This window comes from Anguilla rostrata, chromosome 6, assembly GCF_018555375.3.
Source record: "Anguilla rostrata isolate EN2019 chromosome 6, ASM1855537v3, whole genome shotgun sequence".
Taxonomy (NCBI): domain Eukaryota; kingdom Metazoa; phylum Chordata; class Actinopteri; order Anguilliformes; family Anguillidae; genus Anguilla; species Anguilla rostrata.
In genome coordinates this window covers 26,112,479-26,127,223 of record NC_057938.1, presented here as the reverse complement: position 1 = coordinate 26,127,223, position 14,745 = coordinate 26,112,479, and the positions used below count along the sequence as shown (strand labels likewise).

At 42.8% G+C, this 14,745-nt stretch overlaps 1 protein-coding gene across 1 annotated transcript in view; it reads right to left on the bottom strand.

The window, feature by feature from the left end:
* Positions 1-14,745, bottom strand: part of efr3ba (EFR3 homolog Ba (S. cerevisiae)) — a 58,822-nt gene that overhangs the window by 27,306 nt on the left and 16,771 nt on the right. The window contains 5 exon segments of the mRNA XM_064339249.1: positions 135-213; positions 3,474-3,608; positions 5,324-5,466; positions 6,877-7,023; positions 13,503-13,653. Coding sequence (XP_064195319.1) covers positions 135-213; positions 3,474-3,608; positions 5,324-5,466; positions 6,877-7,023; positions 13,503-13,653 — 655 coding nt within the window.

Sequence of the window (14,745 nt, the reverse complement as noted above, 5' to 3'; positions counted from 1 at the left end):
CATTGCCACGTAATCTTAAGCCAGCACATCGCACATTCTCACTTGCAGACAAACTTACTTCCTGCTCCGTCACACTTTTTGCCACAGACACTCGGTCTAAGCAAACAGGCAAAGAGGTCAGGTGTGCGTCTCACCTGGATGGAGTACATGATGATCTTGAAGCACCGGACGGCAAAGGATTTTCCCTCCCACAGAGAGTGGTTGTCGAGGTGCCTGAAAACACAAACAGTGGTGTGTCACTGCTGGTCCAAGAGAGAGAAAGAGAGAGATGGAGAGAGAAATGGGAGAAAGAGGTAGAGAGAGATGATATAAGAAAAAGAAGGAAAGCGATAGGAACAGGGTGAGAAGGGGACAGATAAAATGTAGAGGGGGAAAGAAGAGAATGGCAAAAGAGAAATAAAGGGGAAGGAGGAAGATGCAAATTCTCCAGGGAGAGGAAAGACACTGTAAAAAAATATTTGTCACCACAACATGCAGCTTACATGCCATAGCCAGAAAGAAAGGAATGACTAATAATCTAATCCTATAACTGTGACAGTGTACTGTTGCTATTTTTAATTACTATTACTATTATAACATCCGTATATTAGGATGTTGTTTTTGTGTTTTGTGGTTCTTTGCATACCAATTGGAAAGAGAACTTTCCAATTGGTATACAAATTACCTATATAACCTTGGCAACAGGTATTGCAACATTGCAAAAAACATTGTAATGGCATTGTATGTTTTAGCATTGCAATGAATGCTTAAAAAGAAAAGGCTCAAAGTGCTACTTGTTATAACAAATAAAATCTGGCTAGAAATGGGATAGTGTTATCCAGCCCATTGTGCTGTATGGAAGTGAGGTGTGGGGGGGCTCATTCCTATGTTCCCAAGGTCCTATGTTCCTCAGCTCTACATATGTGCTCTCCCAGGGTCCTATGTTCCCAGGGTCCTATGTTCCTCAGCTCTACATATGTGCTCTCCCGGGGTCCTATGTTCCCATGGTCCTATGTTCCTCAGCTCTATATATGTGCTCTCCCAGGGTCCTATGTTCCCATGGTCCTATGTTCCTCAGCTCTATATATGTGCTCTCCCAGGGTCCTATGTTCCCAAGGTCCTATGTTCCTCAGCTCTAACTCAGCCATATGGGAACCTGAAAAAGGCAGTTCCCCCAGTCTTTCAATTTGCCACAGGGTCAAATTTGTACCCAGAAACAATAGGAGGTGAAAGAGTTCACAGAATATTGAACTAGGGAAATGGACCCTGGAACATAGTATCTTGGGAACTTATTGACCCTGGGAACATAGGACCCTGGGAACATAGATACGCTCCCGGTGTGGGGTCCACTCAGCAGCAGAGCTTTTGTAAATGAGATGCCACATGCTGAATTTTGAACAAACATTCTACAAGTACAAAAGAGAACACCAAATAATGTATGCAGAGCAGAATTAGACCACTGTCCATGAATGATTCATTTAGAAAAATACAGCATTCAAATTGTGGATGCACCTCAATTCAAGGCCTCAGTGCACATTGCAGTTTACGGCAAGGAAAGCCCAGGAGCTCAGTCATGAAAAGTCCTCTCAGTCAGGTGGTAATGACTAACTCATTAACCCAACTAACACAAAGTACAGCATTTGCCTACAAGCAAATCAGAGTAAACAACATGAAACTGACCAAAGTCTGTTATCTGGAATATTGGGATGATGTAACCACAAAAGACAAAACAAACAACGTTGATATCGGACCCGAAAAAAGCGACCGTGCATTAGCTGGGTATCCCTGTTCTGTCAGAGATACAAAGCAGAGACGGATCCTGACCAAGTACAGGCTTAGTGACCATGTGCTCGCAACTGAAAAAGGCCAACGCTGCAACACGTGGTTACCCAAAAAAACTATGTACATGTGGTCACTGTATGACAGGAGAGGAGGAAACAGATTCTCTTTCCTCTACATTGTGGAAAATGTTCAGAAATTAGAACACGTTACTTCAGAATAGGATCTTTAATTGCAAAAGATGTCCTAACAAATGAAAAGAAACTGCAAGAGAAGCGCCAACAATCTTCCAGTCTGAGGGACACTGGTTGACCAGCAAAAATATCTAAATTTAATTCAATAATTTATTATTATTTATTTACATTTATCTCTTTTTCACCATTATTATGATTTATGTTATTGTAATAATAATAATAATAATATATTATTATTACTGCTGATATAGTGGTTGTTGTGGCTGTTAATTAATGTGCATTCATGTTCTAATGTATTTCTGTATGCACGCCTTGGCAATATTTGCAAGTGAATTTCATGCCAATAAAGCATTCTGCATTTGAATTCGAGAGAGAGAGCCTCCTCTCACTCCAGAGATTGTGAGTATATCTAGATCCTGCCAAATCTCTTCCAACAAGTCAGATAAAAACTACACACCATAGCTGCCACACTGATTCAAGAGTAACAGTACAGTATACAATAGTATAATAGCTCAGGAACAGGGCTTGTAACAGGGTTTAGTAACCAAGTGGGGTGCTGCTGTTTTACTTTTGAGTAAGGCACTTAACCTATATTGGGTCAGTAAAATATCCAGCTGTATAAATGAATTGCATGTACACAAGCTGTGTACTAAAAGTCGCTCTCAATAAGAGCATCTGCTAAAAAGTGTAAATGTACCAATGGATACAAATGCAGGTAATAATGTTTAAGTTTTTTCTTCAGTAATTTTAATTCTTCAGTAATAATAATTGTCCTTGTCAAATTACCTTCACGCCTGACTGATAGTAAAAGAAATGCCCTTTTGAATGAAGCAAAGGACAACATTTTTTCCAAAACCTGTAAATATCTTCAAAATGAGTAGCCAGAACACCTGAAAATACACCACAAAAAATGCCCAAGGGATGCCCCATTTTTAAACAATTTTCCATGTGTTTGAATCACAGTAAAAACTAACCACAAAGCTCATGGAGGCTTTAAAATGAAAACTGTCCCATTGTGGCAGTAATAGCCTAGCATTCTACCACTCCCTCTTCAACCCAAAGACGTCTGGTCATAATGTTTCCCCTTCGGCACCAGGAAATGAAACTATTCCAAAGAAAGGCACCTTTATAAATCATAATTCATTCCTAATGCAAATTCAGACACACTTAATACAAGAATCCACCATATCTGGACATTGTTTTGACCCGGGTACAAGGTACAGTCTTGTAGCTTGGCAACTGATGTCCACAGTAATGAGCAGACAAACAGGAACTTGCAGTTCACAGGGAGTTCCTACACCAATTACCCAGCAGCCCCAGCTTTCCCCCCCATCTCTAAAGCTCTCTGCATCATTCCCTCCCTTCTTCATCCTTTAGCTTCCACAGCAGTAAAACCAGTGGCGTGAAATGGTAAGACATATATTTGAGCAACACAATGGTATAACTGACATGTACCCGCATGTATTCCTGAGCGTGTGAAATGTAACCGAGTGCAGTGTGCGTGTGGCGGCGCGCGCTCACATGAGGACGGGGTTGACGGCGTTTTTGATGTTGCCGTAGGCAGCGCGGCCCAGCAGCTCTCTGAAGCAGCGCTCGGTCAGCTCCGCTGGGCTCTCCTTCTCCTTCTCCGAGGCCTGCAGCGGAGAGGGGGAGCGACTGGACACACACACACACATACACACGCACGCAGAAAACGCACACACACACACACACACACACACAAATACACACGCACGCAGAAAACGCACGCACACACACACACACGCACACAAATACACACACACACACACACAAATACACACGCACGCAGAAAACGCACGCACACACACACACACGCACACAAATACACACACACAGAAAACACACATACACACAGACACAAAAAGTATACACACACAGGCACATACACAAAATACATACACACAACACGCGCGCACACACACATACACACACACATATATATTACTCATTCTGCAGTGAATAAATTCCTCCGACTTGTCATTTCACATGTTTATGCAGGCTAAATATATCATGTTTTTCATCTCATGTATTGTTAAAATGCATGTCTGTGCTGCCCTGTGTTGTTCTAATATCTGATACTTGTAGGCTTCTTCTCGGCAAATGATTTATTAATAGTGTGGTTTCTCCTATGACGCTATTCTCCCCCTGCTAAAGAGGAAGAGGTTATGTGAATTCCCAGCACGAAAACACGGCCCCCCCCTTCCCCCCACCACAGGCACCACCACCCACCCCTAATGGGTCTCATGACATGAAAATGGAGTGCACATCTGCAGCAGCTTTCCTTGTGAAAATGTTAATTTACTGAAACATTAATGAATAAACTACTTGCACTATAACAATGGAATAGGTGCAAAAGTTAAAATGAGGCAGTACAGCTTAATTTGCATAGTTTTTGAAGTGATTTCCCAGAAGTGATTTCATCCTGAAGTGGATGAAAACATTATTGAGAGAGGTCTTCATATTTATCAATCTATTTGCTTTTACCCCCTTTTCTCCCAATTCGGAATAGCAAATCAGGTGCCCGACCGACCAGCAGGGGTCACTGAAGAGTAATGAGGATCCAGGAGATCCTTGCCAACAGAACCCTCCCTGACCCTGGGCAAGGCTACCGCAAACCAGGCACTGCTCTGTGGGGCTACTGATGATTGTGGATTGTAGGGGAGTTCATCCGGGCACTAAAATGAAAATGGTGCCTTTATTGGATGCGTCACCAAGCAGCCCAAAAGGTTAAGAAACTCCAGTATTTTAGAGAGTCTAGTGTAGCCAGAGAAATAGTCTAATTCTGATAATGATGATTCCTAATTCGAACACAATTAGCAATGCAAATTAGTTTTAAAACAACAAACATGGTGATGTAATATTCTGCTCAGTTAACCGCAAGATCATCTGAAGATCGTTTCCCAAAGAAGCACTTTGGCAGTCTGAAAGCTTTGTCATTAGTGTAGAAGCCAATGTTCGGTCTCATTAAAACAGGAACACTTCCCAAATACAATAATATGGGAAGAGAAATGCCACAAGCTGGAGGAATATGGAGGTCCACCAGCTTCAAATGAGTGGAATGTTGGGGTTGCAGGTTCATTTCCTCTCAAAAGGTGAGGCTGATTCACATTCAGTGAACCAAGCACAACAGTGCAGAGAGAGCGCAGGCGTGTCAGTGGGAAACCAGAAGGCAGGAAAACTAACTTAAGCTCCTCTATTTGAACCAATAACAGCCAATAAAGGTTGGGATGTGGGCACCTTATAAGAGAATGAATACATGAGCATGCCTGATACTGTAGGAGAGTGGTGGCTAGCATGGTGCAGCCACATAACGTCAGATTTCAGACTCCGCCTCTGAGAGGGAGACTGACCTCTCAGTGCCCTCGCCCTGCTGCAGGTTGAACAGCAGGGACGGCACAATCTTGTCCATGTGCTGCGGGTCCCAGATGTTGGCCTGCAGCTCGTCGTTCACTGTCTTGCGCACCACGCCCTGCACATAGTAAACATACCCTCGCTATACAGGGAGACTACAGAGTAAAACTACCCTCATGTTACAGTGAGACCTACAGAGTAAAATATACCTACGTACAGAGAGACATACAGAGTAACATACCCTCACTGTACATGGAGACCTACAGAGTAAAACTACCCTCACTGATCAGGGAGACCTACAGAGCAAAATATACCTCACTGTACAGGAGACATACAGAGACAAAATACCACTGTACATGGAGACCTACAGAGTAAAACATACCCTCACTGTACAGGGAGACCTACAGAGTAAAACATACCCTCACTGTACAGAGAGACCTACAGAGTAAAATATACCCTCACTGTACAGGGAGACCTACAGAGTAAAACATACCCTCACTGTACATGGAGACCTACAGAGTAAAACATACCCTCACTGTACAGGGAGACCTACAGAGTAAAATATACCCTCACTGTACAGAGAGACATACAGAGTAAAATATACCCTCACTGTACATGGAGACCTACAGAGTAAAACATACCCTCACTGTACATGAGACTACAGAGCAAAATACCCTCACTGTACAGGAGACCTACAGAGTAAAACATACCTCAATGTACAGTGAGACCTACAGAGTAAAATATACCCTCACTGTACAGAGAGACATACAGAGTAAAATATACCCTCACTGTACAGAGAGACCTACAGCTTCTGAATAACTTTATTTCAAAGTTCAATGAGCAGTTCCTTGGTCTTCATGACAGCACAAATGATCTGATTTGTTTTTCCATTTGTGAGACCTCACAAAGTGGGTGATATTTATTGTGATCCTGCAACTGAACAGAAGCGGATTCAAAATCATTTCTGTCAGAATATTTTCACCCACCATTGAATATTTCTCTATTTTGCCATGTTGCAAATGAAATTATTATAACTAAAATTATATCACAAATATAAAAGTATACAAAAAAAATATTTGCAAGGGATTTTTTTTTGTACTATAAAAGTAACTCTGTAATGTCAAAATGAAATGAAGTATTTAGATGTCTGCACAATTACATAAAAAATAAATTACTTAACCTCACGGTCGTTCATCGCCTTTGAATAAACGACCTAATTTGGGCCAAGAGTATTCAGATACACTGAACATAGGCTGCTGGGTGGCTCAATCGGTCAAGGCACCACACTGTGGGGTATTGATGAGCCCTAAGGTCACCGACTGAATCCGGATCGTGCAGATTGTGTCCGGGAGCTCAATAGGGTGACATGCAATTGGCTGTTGCACCGCCCAATTGCATGTTAGACAGGGGTCTACGCTTTTTCGCTATCAACAACCGTCGTACTGTGGCACAATGGCTTTATGCCAAACAGCGTTTTGAGCTAGCCAGCTTTAATAAATTTCACTACGCAGTAGAGTGAGCTCTACAGTCACTGCATGGATTACAATTCAACCAGGCAAACTCCCGTATACACTCACTTTGTGCGAACGTCCGGGTCTTCATAGCTTGAGTGGCACATCTCACTGAAGCGGGAGACAAAGAAGTCGTAGCTGCGGTGGTAGGATGGTGTGTCCTCCTCAATGTTGGCAAACTTCACAAACTGGAGAGACAATCAGAATCACCTCAGACACAGAAGAGAATCAGTCTGACACCTTTTAGTAACCATGCACACCAATGACTAGAGCTCTACAAAAACACATTATTTTCCCTAATTAAGCCGGTTCCCTCTGCCCTGGTAGCCATTTTTGCTGATGGCATTTTCCTGTGTAATGTGGTTTCAGACCACTAATCCTATTGCCTTGCCAAAAAAATGGTTTTCCATTGCTTTCACAGCAGACAACATAGCCCGACGTAAAGCAATATAATTAATATTGTATTAGATTCCCAATTAAACTCCATCTGATTTTCTAAGGATGCTTAATGGCTTTAGGTGCCCCAGACAAAGCCAAACACAAACACTGTAATTGGCTGGAGTTCAATCAAGGACCAAGGTGGTTTAAGAGTATAGAGCTCATTTCTATCCATCGCTCATCTCAAAAAATCTAGTTATAAAAAAACAAATTCACTTCTTATTACATGTTTGAAATACTTTTAGAGGGCCATTTGCCTTTCTAAACAGTTTAGTAAACAGCCCAAAGATTTTCCCCAGGTTTAAGTGCCCAGTTGTACTCAGAGGTAAATCTAATCACTGTCGTGCCCTCTTTGGAGGCCAGACAAGTCTCTATCAGTTGTAAATGGCTTGTACAAAAGAGGACAAAGTTGTGTACAGCAATCTTTCAGCTGGCATACCCAAAAAATAGGCTGTACTGCCAACCTCTTCGGACTGTGGTAAAATAAAGTAATTCAGTCTTGTGTTTATCAAGTAGAGTCCCTGTGGTTGTTTCTATGTTGTGCAATCAAAACAGAAATTTTAAGATAAGCAAGTTGAACACATATTTCATTTGAACAGGAAATGTGAACTACCCCAAAGGCAAGGCATGGGGACACTGCAAGAGTTAGCAGTCCTGCTCCCTTTCCCCTACAGTCAGGATACTTTTAGAGAGCCCAACATTTACCCAGGTGTGAAGAAGATCCATGAATAAACTCACTTTCTGTAGTCACTTTTCTCTCTTGAACCATGGTAAATAATCATAATATAACAACTGAAAACAATTAACTATGGTTTGCCTTGTATGCAGGTGAATTCCACGAGAATACACTTACTAACCAGCTATTTATCTAGTGTTTCATGAGTAAAATTGTACTTGTAACCTGTATTTTTGCAGCTGGTGAATGGCCCTACATTGGTAGGCCATTGTTACGTAATTGGACAATCTGATTCTCACCTGATATGAATTAGGCTGAATGTAACTTGGTCTAAATATCACTTGCCTTGTAAGCGAGATCCCACCCTGATATTCCAACTCAATAAAGAGAACTTTAACTACATTAAAAAAGATATTTGGTTTTCTTAAAAAATAAAACGTTATTATAAGAAACTATTGTTTCTCAAGTCCACAAATTTCTAACAAATACACTCAAACAAAAGAACCAGCCATAGTATCACATTAACAAGATTGAAGTTACTAGTACTTACTGCATTTCCTGTGGGCCTATTAGTTTAGATAGTGAACCCAACTATTTAACAGGTACCATACTTGAGGTTGATATCAGTACCAAAATTACAGGACAGATGGCTGAAATAACACTTTTCCCTTGTGCAAGAAATCAGTAATGCAACAGCCCAGAAAAAAAGACTGGGTGTTCCTTTGCCTTCAGTGCAGACTGTCTCTGCCATATTCATCAGCAATATAATATTAAACCTCACTGGTGCTGGCCTAGTTCTGCAAGAGTAATCTCTCCTTAATCTCCCGGCCGGGTGCATTTCAGCCCCCATACAAGCAGGGCTGTAAACTTGGACAGATGTGACAACTCTAAACACACACACACACACACACACACACACACACACAAGCACGCACACACACAAGCTATAGTAAATCATTCGACTCATTTTCCTGAGTAGAATGAATGACTCAGCAAAATGAACATCATCTGTAGTGGGCATACTTATCCTGAAAAACTCAAAAATAGACATAAATATTGATGCATAAAATTAAATGTTCATGTAAGAGTATTTGTCCGGATATAAACAAAGCAATAAAAGCATGTGCAGGCCTAATTATGGAAAATGAGCTCGATCAATCAATTATCCTTTCAGTCGGAAAAAATACCTGGCCTAGACAGCATCCCAACTGAAGTGCACCAAAAAATTTATGAAAAAAATTTAAAAACATCTCCTTACATGTTCACATTTTTCATGTGATAAAGGTATACTCTCTGGGACTCAGCAATAAAATGGAACCTTTCTATTGCTAAAGCAAGAGGCTGGTGGCCAATATAAAGGTCCAGGCCACATAGCCCCTTTTACGTAAGCCCCCTGTCCTGAGATTCCTCAACTCAGACATTCAGTGCTCCTGCAACCAAACTCTCTGGAGACAACAAACTCTCTGTTCTAGCTTTATCAGTAGATGTCACACAACAACTATGTCAAACACAGAGTTTCTAAGTTCCATCATTGTCACCTGGAACGTGTTGCCAACTCATCAGCATGGCTAGAGCAAATTATCACGTTTATGTGAATAAAGCTATTAGCATAGGGGCATTGTTAGCCCACCCTGGGCATTGTTAGCGTAGTGGCCTGCCTTGTTATATTCATACCACTCACAAAGAAACTGAGTGTCTTTTACAGTACAAGGTTTGCACTATTCACTAATGTGGGTATTTCACATACTGTAGTGTAAGTGTTCGTATGTGACTCAGTCATGTGCTGTGCTTAATGCACCAGTTCACCATGAAGCTAGAACATCACCTAAATTATAAGCTGTCCTCCATAGAGGGGGTGGGGGTGGGCTAGTTATATCAAAAGAAAAACTAGAAATACCGCCTTGCGGTTATATGCCTCCGCCAACCAGTAGCCAGTGCTTTGTTTTTCACGGTGATGTGCTGGGGTGGTGGTATCAAGGCTTGGAGGTCAGCAGTCTGAACAAGCTGTCAAGGAAGGCCAGCTAGGTGATCAGGTTGGAACTGGACAGTGTGGAGGCAATGGCGGAGAGGAAGTGTGTATTTGAGTTATGGCCAAAAACGTGTTTTGTGAGGTCACAGTGACCTTGACCACCTAACAGTACTGTCCAATCAGTACCATTGTCCTCCTTGAGTACGCAAAGTGGGACACTGTGTGACCAAAATGTGAAGAAATTCCCTCAAGGCAAAAACGTGTTTTGTATTCCCTCAAGGCAAAAACGTGTTTTGTGAGGTCACAGTGACCTTGACCTTTGACCACCAAAAGCTAATCAGTTCATCCGTGAGTCCAAGTGGACGTTTATGCCAAATTATAAAGATATCGCGTTCACGAGAATTGGGACAGACGGATGGATGGATGGACAGAAGGACGAACGGACAGACAACCCAAAAACATAATGGCTCCGGCCACGGCTATGCCATCGCGGAGGCATAAAAATGAAAGGCAAAAATAGGTAACATAGAAAAAGGGAAGAAAAACATGAGGATAAACATTAAAGAAGCAAGTGAATAAACAATAAAGCAAGTGAAATAGTGGTTAGAGTTATTGGTGAGGAGGGTCTGGGAAGCAGAGGAGTACAGCCAGGAGAAAGAAAGAAATTAAAGAAATTTTATTCAATTTAATTATCTTTTGTCTTAAATGTAATCTTCATGCTTTTTGCTATTCGGTTTTGTTGGTGTGTGGGAAGGCAGTTCGATATGAGTTGTTCAGGGGTGGGTGGATTTATCCTTGTTAGGTCCATGGCTTGAGGGGTCCATACATAAATATATATAATAACTACATTAAATGAATACAGTTGAACCCCAAAGTGGGGGGTAGCGGTGGGATTATTACAAAAAAGATAAACAGGAATGGGCCTTCCCAATACTGTTGCCACAAAGTTGGAAGCATGCAATTCTCTGGAATGTCATTGTGTGCTGTAGCATTAAGTTTTGCCTTCACTGGAACTAACGGGCCTAGCCCAAACCATGAAAAACAGCCCCAGACCATTATTCCTCCTCCACCACTTTACAGTTGGCACTATGCATTCGGGCAAGTGGTGTTCTGCTGGCTTTTTCCAAAACCAGGTTTATCCGTCAGACTGCCAGATAGTGAAGCGTGATTCATCACTCCAGAGAATACATTTCCACTGCTCCAGAGTCCAACAGAGGCGTGCCTTATACCACTCCAGCCGACGCTTGGCATTGCGCATGGTGATCTTAGGCTCCTGTGCGGATGCTTGGCCATGAAAACCCTTTTATGAAGCTCCCGACAAACAATTCTTGTGCTGACGTCTGGAACTCGTCAGGGAGTAGTAGTGAGTGCTGCAACTGAGGACAGATGATTTTCACACGCTATATGCTTCAGCACTTGGCAGTCCCATTCTCTAAAAGCTTGTGTGGCCTACCGCTTCACGGCTGAGCTGCTCCTAGACGGTTCGACTTCACAATAACAGCACTTACAGTTGACCGGGGCAGCTCTAGCAGTCCATAAATTTGACAACTTGGTGGAAAGGTGGCATCCTATAACAGTGAATTTTCCTGAGCTCTTTAGTACAACCCATAGTAAAACCAATGTTTGTGTATGGAGATTGCATGGCTGTATGCTTGATTTTATGCAATTGTGCCTGATTTTACGGGTGTGGCTGAAGTAGCTGACCCCACTACTTAGAAAAAAACAGACATTGTGATAAAATGCTTCACCAAAATGAAATGCAACAGTACTTCAAATTGGAAGGTGGGACTACTGGACATTATTCCATTAGTTAATGATACGAAAGCACAAAACACAACACTGATACAAATGTGTCTTGGTTTTTCAGTTTGTAGAAGTGCATTGATTTTTACACTTAATTGTGAGGCAAACAACGACCAATCGACTAACGCTAATGAACTCTACTGATGCATGAGCAGCTTGGATGGAATGGTACGAAGCAGGGACTGGGAGGTAATGATGCTAATGCTAATGCTCTGTAATGCATCCAAGGGAACGCTTAGAGAGTCGGCCTCTCTTAAGCGACGGTGACGTTACCCCGTGCAGGTCACAGCCCACTTGTGGATTCTTTATGGCAGTATGAATTGGCTGTAAACGGACCGCCTCCTCTAACTGGCTGGCACCACTCCTCGTAAAAAGGCCCGTAATACTTACGGTCATGTTCTTCCTGTGCGACCCGCGTTGGCCTACGAGGTTCGCCCCCCACACTTCAGAACAACAAACCGTTATTTCATTTAAGCTTCTGAGTCAGAGTCAGGCCCCTTGAGAAGGTCTGAAATAATGGTTGGAAACACTCCGAAGACGTGTTAAAATAATCATTACAGAAGCAGCAGAATCAGAGGAGTCCCATCTTATCCGATGCCAACGCTACAACAACTGATTCAAGTAACTGACTAATCGCGGTCTTCCATCAAACCTTGATAAGCGCTGGGCAAACAACCTGCAACCACATAGGCCCTTTTGCAGATAGGACTGGAAACCCCTGGTCTATATTAATGTAGAAATTGGTTAAGACTGAACAACATGGATACGCTAATTAACCTGAATTAATGCATCCACTGTATTTGCACATTTGCATATTTAGAATATATGGCGTCATTTTACTGCCAGTTTTTGAGAGCAGAGTAAATAAATGTGAGAACACGATGCCTTCAGCTTTCTTGCACATTTCCTTTTCTCTAATGTAAAAATATATGTGTGTCCTCAAATATCCCTGCTCTCACACAAAACGTGTACGTGGGCTCTGAAATATACTCTGCTGTCACACAAATTTGCCGTTCTCTCACTTGAAGAAATATGTGCGCGCATTCAAATTCATCCCTCGCTCTTGCAAACATCTCTGTGTTCTCGCTCAAACCTCCCCCTCTCCTTGCTCTTGGATTTTCAGGGCAAAAACACTGCCAAATGTCCTGAACCAATGAGAGAAGGCTGTGGGTTTGACCAATGGAACTGTTAGGTCTACATTCACATTGGTTGAAGAAGAGCGCAGTCGCTGGTTCAGGAAGTATTCTTGTCCCATTCAACATTTCCATTGGAAATTTTACTTTTAATTTTAGGACACAGAATCATGGGAGGCTCCCGGAGAATTAAACAATACTATACGGTTATTTCATGGCCATCAGTAATGAATCTTTCCACTTCACTTCTGAGAAATCACATCTTTCCCATCAGAGCATGGAATTAATTTGAACACACGCACATACTCACCAAAATTTGCCCGAGAGCATATATTATATTTGAGAGCCCATGTACAGTTTTGTGCGAGAGCAGGGTAAATTTGAGGGCGCACATATATATTTTTTTCATTAGATAAAAGGAAATACGCATGAGAGCTGAAGGAATTGTGCTCTTCCGTTTATTTACTCTGCTCTTGACAACTGGCAGTGAAATAACACCATTACTCTTAGTATTTCTCTGTAAATAGATGAAGTTAACAATTTGTTCATGCTAATCCTCTGGTCACGTTTATTGTACCCTTATTGTGAGATGTAGTTATTGTGTCTCCCTGGCTGGTCTTTATATATGGCGCTGTGGTGGTGACTCACAGAGTTGGTCCCCAGAATCTGTAGGTCGGGCTTGTCGGCCTCCAAAAGCTTGCGGACCATCTTTAGGAAGCTCTCCACAAACAGGTTAATGCTCTGGCAGTGGCAGGCCATCAGCAGCTGATCCAGGGCCTCCATTGCGATACACACGTATCTGCAGAGAAAGGGCACAAGACTGATCACCAAATGTCCACTGGTAAAGGGCACAGTACTAATCGCTGGCTGGGCCAGGACCAAGAACATACGACGATCACCAGCTGGGCACAGGCTGAGGGTATGGCACTGATCACCAGCTGGGCACAGTCTGAGGGTATGGCACTGATCACGAGCTGGGCACATGTTGAGGGCACTGCACTGATCACCAGCTGGGCACAGGCTGAGGGTACTGCACTGATCACCAGCTGGGCACAGGCTGAGGGTACTGCACTGTTCACCAGCTGGGCACAGGCTGAGGGCACTGCACTGATCACCAGCTGGGCACATGTTGAGGGTACTGCACTGATCACCAGCTGGGCACATGTTGAGGGTACTGCACTGATCACTAGCAGGGCACAGGCTGAGGGCATGGTACTGATCACCAGCTGGGCACATGTTGAGCATATGGCACTGATGGCCAGCTGGGCACAGGCTGAGGGTATAACACTGATCACCAGCTGGGCACAGGCTGAGGGTACTGCACTGATCACCAGCTGGGCACATGTTGAGCATATGGCATTGATGGCCAGCTGGGCACAGGCTGAGGGCATAACACTGATCACCAGCTGGGCACAGGCCGGGTGAGAGCAGAACCTGATTCTGCAGCATGCTAGAGAACTGGGTGTCTTCTGAAGGGAAGACAGAAGCATCACACAGAAGCATAAAAAGTGCAACAGTGCCTGCAATTCAGTGTCAAAATCGGCTCTGAGCTGCTGCAACCTTGTGTTTACTTTCAGAGTGTGCTATTACCCAGCTCAACAGCTTCACCTGAATCACAATCCCGTGGACCATTCAATCTTCCCCTGAGTAGCAATTATCACCGTGGTGATCCTTTTTATTGCGACTCGTGTAGTCAGTAATAATCTCTTCACGGCGGCAGTGCGTGCATAACAACTATAATGGTGAGCAGCAGAGCCATCTTAGATGCTAAACCGGCATAGTCTAAAGATGTCTCATTTAAAACACTGATTTGACCTTTTAAAAATTCTAAGCTATTGAAATCCACTAAACTGAATGATAAATTAAAATCCTTGTAGTCAGTGTTTATACC